Genomic DNA, 13,927 nt, shown 5'->3' with positions numbered 1-13,927 from the left:
ACTGGTGAGAGACTCTAACCCCAGACCACACTGGTGAGAGACTCTAACCCCAGACCACACTGGTGAGAGTCTCTAACCCCAGACCACACTGGTGAGAGACTCTAACCCCAGACCACACTGGTGAGAGACTCTAACCCCAGACCACACTGGTGAGAGACTCTAACCCCAGACCACACTGGTGAGAGACTCTAACCCCAGACCACACTGGTGAGAGACTCTAACCCCAGACCACACTGGTGAGAGACTCTAACCCCAGACCACACTGGTGAGAGACTCTAACCCCAGACCACACTGGTGAGAGACTCTAACCCCAGACCACACTGGTGAGAGACTCTAACCCCAGACCACACTGGTGAGAGACTCTAACCCCAGACCACACTGGTGAGAGACTCTAACCCCAGACCACACTGGTGAGAGACTCTAACCCCAGACCACACTGGTGAGAGACTCTAACCCCAGACCACACTGGTGAGAGACTCTAACCCCAGACCACACTGGTGAGAGACTCTAACCCCAGACCACACTGGTGAGAGACTCTAACCCCAGACCACACTGGTGAGAGACTCTAACCCCAGACCACACTGGTGAGAGACTCTAACCCCAGACCACACTGGTGAGAGACTCTAACCCCAGACCACACTGGTGAGAGACTCTAACCCCAGACCACACTGGTGAGAGACTCTAACCCCAGACCACACTGGTGAGAGACTCTAACCCCAGACCACACTGGTGAGAGACTCTAACCCCAGACCACACTGGTGAGAGACTCTAACCCCAGACCACACTGGTGAGAGACTCTAACCCCAGACCACACTGGTGAGAGACTCTAACCCCAGACCACACTGGTGAGAGACTCTAACCCCAGACCACACTGGTGAGAGACTCTAACCCCAGACCACACTGGTGAGAGACTCTAACCCCAGACCACACTGGTGAGAGACTCTAACCCCAGACCACACTGGTGAGAGACTCTAACCCCAGACCACACTGGTGAGAGACTCTAACCCCAGACCACACTGGTGAGAGACTCTAACCCCAGACCACACTGGTGAGAGACTCACCCTAGACCACACTGGTGAGAGACTCACCCTAGACCACACTGGTGAGAGACTCACCCTAGACCACACTGGTGAGAGACTCACCCTAGACCACACTGGTGAGAGACTCTCCCTAGACCACACTGGTGAGAGACTCCCTAGACCACACTGGTGAGAGACTCACCCCAGACCACACTGGTGAGAGACTCTAACCCCAGACCACACTGGTGAGAGACTCTAACCCCAGACCACACTGGTGAGAGACTCTAACCCCAGACCACACTGGTGAGAGACTCTAACCCCAGACCACACTGGTGAGAGACTCTAACCCCAGACCACACTGGTGAGAGACTCTAACCCCAGACCACACTGGTGAGAGACTCTAACCCCAGACCACACTGGTGAGAGACTCTAACCCCAGACCACACTGGTGAGAGACTCTAACCCCAGACCACACTGGTGAGAGACTCTAACCCCAGACCACACTGGTGAGAGACTCTAACCCCAGACCACACTGGTGAGAGACTCTAACCCCAGACCACACTGGTGAGAGACTCTAACCCCAGACCACACTGGTGAGAGACTCTAACCCCAGACCACACTGGTGAGAGACTCTAACCCCAGACCACACTGGTGAGAGACTCTAACCCCAGACCACACTGGTGAGAGACTCTAACCCCAGACCACACTGGTGAGAGACTCTAACCCCAGACCACACTGGTGAGAGACTCTAACCCCAGACCACACTGGTGAGAGACTCTAACCCCAGACCACACTGGTGAGAGACTCTAACCCCAGACCACACTGGTGAGAGACTCTAACCCCAGACCACACTGGTGAGAGACTCTAACCCCAGACCACACTGGTGAGAGACTCACCCTAGACCACACTGGTGAGAGACTCACCCTAGACCACACTGGTGGGAGACTCACCCTAGACCACACTGGTGGGAGACTCACCCTAGACCACACTGGTGAGAGACTCACCCCAGACCACACTGGTGAGAGACTCTAACCCCAGACCACACTGGTGAGAGACTCTAACCCCAGACCACACTGGTGAGAGACTCTAACCCCAGACCACACTGGTGAGAGACTCTAACCCCAGACCACACTGGTGAGAGACTCTAACCCCAGACCACACTGGTGAGAGACTCTAACCCCAGACCACACTGGTGAGAGACTCTAACCCCAGACCACACTGGTGAGAGACTCTAACCCCAGACCACACTGGTGAGAGACTCTAACCCCAGACCACACTGGTGAGAGACTCTAACCCCAGACCACACTGGTGAGAGACTCTAACCCCAGACCACACTGGTGAGAGACTCTAACCCCAGACCACACTGGTGAGAGACTCTAACCCCAGACCACACTGGTGAGAGACTCTAACCCCAGACCACACTGGTGAGAGACTCTAACCCCAGACCACACTGGTGAGAGACTCTAACCCCAGACCACACTGGTGAGAGACTCTAACCCCAGACCACACTGGTGAGAGACTCTAACCCCAGACCACACTGGTGAGAGACTCTAACCCCAGACCACACTGGTGAGAGACACTAACCCCAGACCACACTGGTGAGAGACACTAACCCCAGACCACACTGGTGAGAGACTCTAACCCCAGACCACACTGGTGAGAGACTCTAACCCCAGACCACACTGGTGAGAGACTCTAACCCCAGACCACACTGGTGAGAGACTCTAACCCCAGACCACACTGGTGAGAGACTCTAACCCCAGACCACACTGGTGAGAGACTCTAACCCCAGACCACACTGGTGAGAGACTCTAACCCCAGACCACACTGGTGAGAGACTCTAACCCCAGACCACACTGGTGAGAGACTCTAACCCCAGACCACACTGGTGAGAGACTCTAACCCTAGACCACACCCCTCACAACCTCTTAGTTGATGACTGATTGGTTAATCTTCTCTTCGTATCTATAGACTGGCAGTAAGGTGTTTAACCACATCTCCTACTCTCCACTGTGTCGTCGCCTGGCCTCTGGCAGCACTGACAGACACGTCAGGCTGTGGGACCCTCGCTCTAAAGGTCACAACTAAATCTAACTTCATTTAAATATCTCTGTGCACTTCCCAATGTACATTACAACATCTCTATGTGAGTGTATTTGTATTTATTATGGATCCCCATTACTTCCTGCCAAGGCATCAGCTACTCTTCCTGGGGTTTATTATGGATCCCCATTAGTTCCTGCCAAGGCAGCAGCTACTCTTCCTGGGGTTTATTATGGATCCCCATTAGTTCATGCCAAGGCAGCAGCTACTCTTCCTGGGGTTTATTATGGATCCCCATTAGTTCCTGCCAAGGCAGCAGCTACTCTTCCTGGGGTTTATTATGGATCCCCATTAGTTCATGCCAAGGCAGCAGCTACTCTTCCTGGGGTTTATTATGGATCCCCATTAGTTCCTGTCAAGGCAGCAGCTACTCTTCCTGGGGTTTATTATGGATCCCCATTAGTTCCTGCCAAGGCAACAGCTACTCTTCCTGGGTTTATTATGGATCCCCATTAGTTCCTACCAAGGCAGCAGCTACTCTTCCTGGGGTTTATTATGGATCCCCATTAGTTCCTGCCAAGGCAGCAGCTACTCTTCCTGGGGTTTATTATGGATCCCCATTAGTTCCTGCCAAGGCAGCAGCTACTCTTCCTGGGGTTTATTATGGATCCCCATTAGTTCATGCCAAGGCAGCAGCTACTCTTCCTGGGGTTTATTATGGATCCCATTAGTTCATGCCAAGGCAGCAGCTACTCTTCCTGGGGTTTATTATGGATCCTCATTAGTTCCTGCAGCAGCTACTCTTCCTGGGGTCCAGAAACATTAAGGCAGTTTATACATTTTAAAATATTACTTGACATTACATTTCAAAACACTTTTCACAATACATTAAGTGTGTTCCCTCAGACCACTACTCTACAATACATTAAGTGTGTTCCCTCAGACCACTACTCTACAATACATTAAGTGTGTTCCCTCAGACCACTACTCTACAATACATTAAGTGTGTTCCCTCAGACCACTACTCTACTACCACATATCTACAATACATTAAGTGTGTTCCCTCAGACCACTACTCTACAATACATTAAGTGTGTTCCCTCAGACCACTACTCTATTACCACATATCTACAATACATTAAGTGTGTTCCCTCAGACCACTACTCTACAATACATTAAGTGTGTTCCCTCAGACCACTACTCTATTACCACATATCTACAATACAGTTGTGGCCAAAAGTTTTGAGAATGACAAATATTAATTTTCACAAAGTTTGCTGCCTCAGTGTCTAGATATTTTTGTCAGATGTTAGAATGGAATACTGAAGTATAATTACAAGCATTTCATAAGTGTCGAAGGCTTTTATTGACAATTACATGAAGTTGATGCAAAGAGTCAATATTTGCAGTGTTGACCCTTCTTTTTCAAGACCTCTGCAATCCGCCCTGGCATGCTGACAATTAACTTCTGGGCCACATCCTGACTGATGGCATGCTGACAATTAACTTCTGGGCCACATCCTGACTGATGGCATACTGTCAATTAACTTCTGGGCCACATCCTGACTGATGGCATGCTGACAATTAACTTCTGGGACACATCCTGACTGATGGCATGCTGACAATTAACTTCTGGGCCACATCCTGACTGATGGCATGCTGTCAATTAACTTCTGGGCCACATCCTGACTGATGGCATGCTGTCAATTAACTTCTGGGCCACATCCTGACTGATGGCATGCTGTCAATTAACTTCTGGGCCACATCCTGACTGATGGCATGCTGCCAATTAACTTCTGGGCCACATCCTGACTGATGGCATGCTGTCAATTAACTTCTGGGCCACATCCTGACTGATGGCATGCTGTCAATTAACTTCTGGGCCACATCCTGACTGATGGCATGCTGCCAATTAACTTCTGGGCCACATCCTGACTGATGGCATGCTGTCAATTAACTTCTGGGCCACATCCTGACTGATGGCATGCTGTCAATTAATTCTGGGCCACATCCTGACTGATGGCATGCTGTCAATTAATTCTGGGACACATCCTGACTGATGGCATGCTGTCAATTAACTTCTGGGCCACATCCTGACTGATGGCATACTGTCAATTAACTTCTGGGCCACATCCTGACTGATGGCATGCTGTCAATTAACTTCTGGGCCACATCCTGACTGATGGCAGCCCATTCAATCCCCCCTGGCATGATGTTAATTAACTTCTGGGCCACATCCTGACTGATGGCAGCCCATTCAATTCCCCCTGGCATGCTGTCAATTAACTTCTGGGCCACATCCTGACTGATGGCATGCTGTCAATTAACTTCTGGGCCACATCCTGACTGATGGCATGCTGTCAATTAACTTCTGGGCCACATCCTGACTGATGGCATGCTGTCAATTAACTTCTGGGCCACATCCTGACTGATGGCATGCTGTCAATTAACTTCTGGGACACATCCTGACTGATGGCATGATGTTAATTAACTTCTGGGCCACATCCTGACTGATGGCAGCCCATTCAATCCCCCCTGGCATGATGTTAATTAACTTCTGGGCCACATCCTGACTGATGGCAGCCCATTCAATCCCCCCTGGCATGATGTTAATTAACTTCTGGGCCACATCCTGACTGATGGCAGCCCATTCAATCCCCCCTGGCATGATGTTAATTAACTTCTGGGCCACATCCTGACTGATGGCAGCCCATTCAATCCCCCCTGGCATGATGTTAATTAACTTCTGGGCCACATCCTGACTGATGGCAGCCCATTCAATCCCCCCTGGCATGATGTTAATTAACTTCTGGGCCACATCCTGACTGATGGCAGCCCATTCAATCCCCCCTGGCATGCTGTCAATTAACTTCTGGGCCACATCCTGACTGATGGCAGCCCATTCAATCCCCCCTGGCATGCTGTCAATTAACTTCTGGGCCACATCCTGACTGATGGCAGCCCATTCAATTCCCCTGGCATGCTGTCAATTAACTTCTGGGCCACATCCTGACTGATGGCATGCTGTCAATTAACTTCTGGGCCACATCCTGACTGATGGCATGCTGTCAATTAACTTCTGGGACACATCCTGACTGATGGCATGATGTTAATTAACTTCTGGGCCACATCCTGACTGATGGCAGCCCATTCAATCCCCCCTGGCATGATGTTAATTAACTTCTGGGCCACATCCTGACTGATGGCAGCCCATTCAATCCCCCCTGGCATGATGTTAATTAACTTCTGGGCCACATCCTGACTGATGGCAGCCCATTCAATCCCCCCTGGCATGATGTTAATTAACTTCTGGGCCACATCCTGACTGATGGCAGCCCATTCAATCCCCCCTGGCATGATGTTAATTAACTTCTGGGCCACATCCTGATTGATGGCAGCCCATTCTTGCATAATCAATGCTTGGAGTTTGTCAGAATTTGTGGGTTTTTGTTTGTCCACCTGATTGACCACAAGGGTTTTGGGGATTCAGTTAATTTGCATGGCAAAGAGGGACTTAGCAATTCATCATACAACACCCATGTGTATGTGTGTAGTGTATGTGTGTAGTGTGCGTGTGTGTAGTGTGTAGTGTGTGTGTGTGTGCGTGTGTTATCGTGTGTGTGTTTCTCTTCACAGTCCCCGCTGTTCCATAAGGTGTGAATTAATCTGTTTGTGTTTGTGTAGACGGGTCGTTGGTGTTGCTGTCTCTTACCTCTCACAGCGGCTGGGTCACAGCGGTGAAGTGGGCTCCTTCCCATGAGCACCAACTGGTGTCTGGTTCCCTCGACAACCTGGTCAAACTCTGGGACACCAGGAGGTCTGTATGCTGTAGGGGTTAGAGGCTGGGGGTGGTAGGGGTTAGAGGCTGGGGGTGGTAGGGGTTAGAGGCTGGGGGTGGTAGGGGTTAGAGGCTGGGGGTGGTAGGGGTTAGAGGCTGGGGGTGGTAGGGGTTAGAGGCTGGGGGTGGTAGGGGTTAGAGGCTGGGGGTGGTAGGGGTTAGAGGCTGGGGGTGGTAGGGGTTAGAGGCTGGGGGTGGGGGTGGTGGGGGTTAGGCTGGGGGTGGTGGGGGCTAGAGGCTGGGGGGGTTAGAGGCTGGGGGGGTGGTGGGGGTTAGAGGCTGGGGGGTGGTGGGGGTTAGAGGCTAGAGGGGGGTGGTGGGGGTTAGAGGCTGGGGGTGGTGGGGGGGGCTGGGGGTGGTGGGAGGCTGGGGGGTGGTGGGGGCTAGAGGCTGGGGGTGGTGGGGGTTAGAGGCTGGGGGTGGGGGTGGTGGGGTTAGAGGCTGGGGGGTGGTGGGGGTTAGAGGCTGGGGGGTGGTGGATCTAGTGTTACAAAAGTATGTTTTGTATTCCAGCTGCAAGACCCCTTTGTATGATGTGTCTGCCCATGAAGACAAGGTGCTCTGTGTGGACTGGACTGACAGCAGGGTGAGACACCAGCACACATCTAGCCTGTATTAACCTGGAGAGACAACAGCACACATCTAACCTGTATTAACCTGGAGAGACAACACACATCTAGCCTGTATTAACCTGGAGAGACAACACGCATCTAGCCTGTATTAACCTGGAGAGACAACACACATCTAGCCTGTATTAACCTGGAGAGACAACACACATCTAACCTGTATTAACCTGGAGAGACAACACACATCTAGCCTGTATTAACCTGGAGAGACAACACACATCTAGCCTGTATTAACCTGGAGAGACAACACACATCTAGCCTGTATTAACCTGGAGAGACAACACACATCTAGCCTGTATTAACCTGGAGAGACAACACACATCTAGCCTGTATTAACCTGGAGAGACAACACACATCTAGCCTGTATTAACCTGGAGAGACAACACACATCTAGCCTGTATTAACAACCTGGAGAGACAACACACATCTAGCCTGTATTAACAACCTGGAGAGACAACACACATCTAGCCTGTATTAACAACCTGGAGAGACAACACACATCTAGCCTGTATTAACCTGGAGAGACAACACACATCTAGCCTGTATTAACCTGGAGAGACAACACACATCTAGACTGTATTAACCTGGAGAGACAACAACGCACATCTAGCCTGTATTAACCTGGAGAGACAACAACACACATCTAGCCTGTATTAACCTGGAGAGACACACATCTAACCTGTATTAACCTGGAGAGACAACACACATCTAACCTGTATTAACCTGGAGAGACAACACACATCTAGCCTGTATTAACAACCTGGAGAGACAACACACATCTAGCCTGTATTAACCTGGAGAGACAACAACACACATCTAGCCTGTATTAACCACCTGGAGAGACAACAACACACATCTAACCTGTATTAACCTGGAGAGACAACAACACACATCTAGCCTGTATTAACCTGGAGAGACAACAACACACATCTAGCCTGTATTAACCTGGAGAGACAACACACATCTAGCCTGTATTAACAACCTGGAGAGACAACAACACACATCTAGCCTGTATTAACAACCTGGAGAGACAACAACACACATCTAGCCTGTATTAACAACCTGGAGAGACAACAACACATCTAGCCTGTATTAACAACCTGGAGAGACAACACACATCTAGCCTGTATTAACAACCTGGAGAGACAACACACATCTAGCCTGTATTAACAACCTGGAGAGACAACACACATCTAGCCTGTATTAACAACCTGGAGAGACAACAACACACATCTAGCCTGTATTAACAACCTGGAGAGACAACAACACACATCTAGCCTGTATTAACAACCTGGAGAGACAACAACACACATCTAGCCTGTATTAACCTGGAGAGACAACAACGTACATCTAGCCTGTATTAACCTGGAGAGACAACAACGTACATCTAGCCTGTATTAACCTGGAGAGACAACACACATCTAGCCTGTATTAACCTGGAGAGACAACAACACACATCTAGCCTGTATTAACCTGGAGAGACAACAACACACATCTAGCCTGTATTAACCTGGAGAGACAACAACACACATCTAGCCTGTATTAACCTGGAGAGACAACAACGTACATCTAGCCTGTATTAACCTGGAGAGACAACAACACACATCTAGCCTGTATTAACCTGGAGAGACAACAACACACATCTAGCCTGTATTAACCTGGAGAGACAACAACACACATCTAGCCTGTATTAACCTGGAGAGACAACACACATCTAGCCTGTATTAACCTGGAGAGACAACAACACACATCTAGCCTGTATTAACCTGGAGAGACAACGTACATCTAGCCTGTATTAACCTGGAGAGACAACAACACACATCTAGCCTGTATTAACCTGGAGAGACAACAACACACATCTAGCCTGTATTAACCTGGAGAGACAACAACGTACATCTAGCCTGTATTAACCTGGAGAGACAACACACATCTAGCCTGTATTAACCTGGAGAGACAACACACATCTAGCCTGTATTAACCTGGAGAGACAACAACACACATCTAGCCTGTATTAACCTGGAGAGACAACACACATCTAGCCTGTATTAACCTGGAGAGACAACAACACACATCTAGCCTGTATTAACCTGGAGAGACAACACACATCTAGCCTGTATTCCGTTCAACGTTTTGTGTTCCCTCTGTCTCTTCCTCTTGCAGTTGATGTTGAGTGGAGGAGCTGACAACAAGCTGTACACATACAGATACACAGCCTGCGAGACAGACGCTGGAGCGTAGACGAGACAGACAGGAGACAGATCCTGGAGCGTAGACGAGACAGACTGGAGACAGACCCTGGAGCGTAGACGAGACAGACCCTGGAGCGTAGACGAGACAGACCCTGGAGCGTAGTCGAGACAGACCCTGGAGCGTAGTCGAGACAGACTGGAGACAGACCCTGGAGCGTAGTCGAGACAGACTGGAGACAGACCCTGGAGCGTAGACGAGACAGACCCTGGAGCGTAGACGAGACAGACTGGAGACAGACCCTGGAGCGTAGACGAGACAGACCCTGGAGCGTAGACGAGACAGACTGGAGACAGACCCTGGAGCGTAGACGAGACAGACCCTGGAGCGTAGTCGAGACAGACTGGAGACAGACCCTGGAGCGTAGACGAGACAGACCCTGGAGCGTAGACGAGACAGACCCTGGAGCGTAGACGAGACAGACCCTGGAGCGTAGACGAGACAGACCCTGGAGCGTAGACGAGACAGACCCTGGAGCGTAGACGAGACAGACCCTGGAGCGTAGACGAGACAGACCCTGGAGCGTAGACGAGACGGACCCTGGAGCGTAGACGAGACAGACCCTGGAGCGTAGACGAGACAGACCCTGGAGCGTAGACGAGACAGACCCTGGAGCGTAGACGAGACAGACCCTGGAGCGTAGACGAGACAGACCCTGGAGCGTAGACGAGACAGACGCTGGAGCGTAGACGAGACAGACCCTGGAGCGTAGACGAGACAGACTGGAGACAGACCCTGGAGCGTAGACGAGACAGACGCTGGAGCGTAGACGAGACAGACTGGAGACAGACCCTGGAGCGTAGACGAGACAGACTGGAGACAGACCCTGGAGCGTAGTCGAGACAGACTGGAGACAGACCCTGGAGCGTAGACGAGACAGACTGGAGACAGACCCTGGAGCGTAGACGAGACAGACGCTGGAGCGTAGACGAGACAGACCCTGGAGCGTAGACGAGACAGACCCTGGAGCGTAGACGAGACAGACGCTGGAGCGTAGACGAGACAGACTGGAGACAGACCCTGGAGCGTAGACGAGACAGACTGGAGACAGACCCTGGAGCGTAGTCGAGACAGACTGGAGACAGACCCTGGAGCGTAGTCGAGACAGACTGGAGACAGACCCTGGAGCGTAGACGAGACAGACTGGAGACAGACCCTGGAGCGTAGTCGAGACAGACTGGAGACAGACCCTGGAGCGTAGTCGAGACAGACTGGAGACAGACCCTGGAGCGTAGACGAGACAGACCCTGGAGCGTAGACGAGACAGACGCTGGAGCGTAGACGAGACAGACTGGAGACAGACCCTGGAGCGTAGTCGAGACAGACTGGAGACAGACCCTGGAGCGTAGTCGAGACAGACTGGAGACAGACCCTGGAGCGTAGACGAGACAGACTGGAGACAGACCCTGGAGCGTAGTCGAGACAGACTGGAGACAGACCCTGGAGCGTAGTCGAGACAGACTGGAGACAGACCCTGGAGCGTAGACGAGACAGACCCTGGAGCGTAGACGAGACAGACCCTGGAGCGTAGACGAGACAGACCCTGGAGCGTAGACGAGACAGACCCTGGAGCGTAGACGAGACAGACCCTGGAGCGTAGACGAGACAGACCCTGGAGCGTAGACGAGACAGACCCTGGAGCGTAGACGAGACGGACCCTGGAGCGTAGACGAGACAGACGCTGGAGCGTAGACGAGACAGACGCTGGAGCGTAGACGAGACAGACGCTGGAGCGTAGACGAGACAGACGCTGGAGCGTAGACGAGACAGACGCTGGAGCGTAGACGAGACAGACGCTGGAGCGTAGACGAGACAGACCCTGGAGCGTAGACGAGACAGACTGGAGACAGACCCTGGAGCGTAGACGAGACAGACCCTGGAGCGTAGACGAGACAGACCCTGGAGCGTAGACGAGACAGACTGGAGACAGACCCTGGAGCGTAGACGAGACAGACCCTGGAGCGTAGACGAGACAGACTGGAGACAGACCCTGGAGCGTAGACGAGACAGACCCTGGAGCGTAGTCGAGACAGACTGGAGACAGACCCTGGAGCGTAGACGAGACGGACCCTGGAGCGTAGACGAGACAGACCCTGGAGCGTAGACGAGACAGACCCTGGAGCGTAGACGAGACAGACCCTGGAGCGTAGACGAGACAGACGCTGGAGCGTAGACGAGACAGACGCTGGAGCGTAGACTAGACAGACTGGAGACAGACCCTGGAGCGTAGACGAGACAGACGCTGGAGCGTAGACGAGACAGACTGGAGACAGACCCTGGAGCGTAGACGAGACAGACTGGAGACAGACCCTGGAGCGTAGTCGAGACAGACTGGAGACAGACCCTGGAGCGTAGTCGAGACAGACTGGAGACAGACCCTGGAGCGAGACAGACTGGAGACAGACCCTGGAGCGTAGACGAGACAGACGCTGGAGCGTAGACGAGACAGACCCTGGAGCGTAGACGAGACAGACGCTGGAGCGTAGACGAGACAGACTGGAGACAGACCCTGGAGCGTAGACGAGACAGACTGGAGACAGACCCTGGAGCGTAGTCGAGACAGACTGGAGACAGACCCTGGAGCGTAGTCGAGACAGACTGGAGACAGACCCTGGAGCGTAGACGAGACAGACTGGAGACAGACCCTGGAGCGTAGTCGAGACAGACTGGAGACAGACCCTGGAGCGTAGTCGAGACAGACTGGAGACAGACCCTGGAGCGTAGACGAGACAGACCCTGGAGCGTAGACGAGACAGACGCTGGAGCGTAGACGAGACAGACTGGAGACAGACCCTGGAGCGTAGACGAGACAGACTGGAGACAGACCCTGGAGCGTAGTCGAGACAGACTGGAGACAGACCCTGGAGCGTAGTCGAGACAGACTGGAGACAGACCCTGGAGCGTAGACGAGACAGACTGGAGACAGACCCTGGAGCGTAGACGAGACAGACGCTGGAGCGTAGACGAGACAGACCCTGGAGCGTAGACGAGACAGACCCTGGAGCGTAGACGAGACAGACCCTGGAGCGTAGACGAGACAGACCCTGGAGCGTAGACGAGACAGACCCTGGAGCGTAGACGAGACAGACCCTGGAGCGTAGACGAGACAGACCCTGGAGCGTAGACGAGACAGACCCTGGAGCGTAGACGAGACAGACCCTGGAGCGTAGACGAGACAGACGCTGGAGCGTAGACGAGACGGACCCTGGAGCGTAGACGAGACGGACCCTGGAGCGTAGACGAGACAGACCCTGGAGCGTAGACGAGACAGACCCTGGAGCGTAGACGAGACAGACCCTGGAGCGTAGACGAGACAGACCCTGGAGCGTAGACGAGACAGACTGGAGACAGACCCTGGAGCGTAGACGAGACAGACCCTGGAGCGTAGACGAGACAGACCCTAGAGCGTAGACGAGACAGACCCTGGAGCGTAGACGAGACAGACCCTGGAGCGTAGACGAGACGGACCCTGGAGCGTAGACGAGACAGACCCTGGAGCGTAGACGAGACAGACCCTGGAGCGTAGACGAGACAGACCCTGGAGCGTAGACGAGACAGACCCTGGAGCGTAGACGAGACAGACGCTGGAGCGTAGACGAGACAGACTGGAGACAGACCCTGGAGCGTAGACGAGACAGACCCTGGAGCGTAGACGAGACAGACCCTGGAGCGTAGACGAGACAGACCCTGGAGCGTAGACGAGACAGACCCTGGAGCGTAGACGAGACAGACTGGAGACAGACCCTGGAGCGTAGACGAGACAGACCCTGGAGCGTAGACGAGACAGACCCTGGAGCGTAGACGAGACAGACCCTGGAGCGTAGACGAGACAGACCCTGGAGCGTAGACGAGACAGACCCTGGAGCGTAGACGAGACAGACCCTGGAGCGTAGACGAGACAGACGAGACAGACCCTGGAGCGTAGACGAGACAGACCCTGGAGCGTAGACGAGACAGACCCTGGAGCGTAGACGAGACAGACCCTGGAGACAGACCCTGGAGCGTAGACGAGACGGACCCTGGAGACAGACCCTGGAGCGTAGACGAGACAGACGCTGGAGCGTAGACGAGACAGACCCTGGAGCGTAGACGAGACAGACCCTGGAGCGTAGACGAGACAGACCCTGGAGCGTAGACGAGACAGACTGGAGACA

The 13,927-nt window shown here is 52.8% G+C and overlaps 1 protein-coding gene across 1 annotated transcript in view; it reads left to right on the top strand.

Moving 5' to 3' along the window:
- LOC124026254 (ribosome biogenesis protein wdr12-like) overlaps positions 1–9,845 on the top strand; it is a 30,297-nt gene extending 20,452 nt beyond the window's left edge. The window contains exons 10-13 of the mRNA XM_046339353.1: positions 2,991–3,096; positions 6,747–6,879; positions 7,414–7,486; positions 9,687–9,845. Coding sequence (XP_046195309.1) covers positions 2,991–3,096; positions 6,747–6,879; positions 7,414–7,486; positions 9,687–9,764 — 390 coding nt within the window. The 3' untranslated portion in view covers positions 9,765–9,845. The remainder of the gene's footprint in view (positions 1–2,990; positions 3,097–6,746; positions 6,880–7,413; positions 7,487–9,686) is intronic.
- Positions 9,846–13,927: the final 4,082 nt, after the last annotated feature.

Source organism: Oncorhynchus gorbuscha, unplaced genomic scaffold (genome assembly GCF_021184085.1).
Source record: "Oncorhynchus gorbuscha isolate QuinsamMale2020 ecotype Even-year unplaced genomic scaffold, OgorEven_v1.0 Un_scaffold_2670, whole genome shotgun sequence".
NCBI classification, from domain to species: Eukaryota; Metazoa; Chordata; class Actinopteri; order Salmoniformes; family Salmonidae; genus Oncorhynchus; species Oncorhynchus gorbuscha.
Note: the sequence above shows the minus strand (reverse complement) of the source record. Positions and strands in the feature narration are given on the sequence as shown.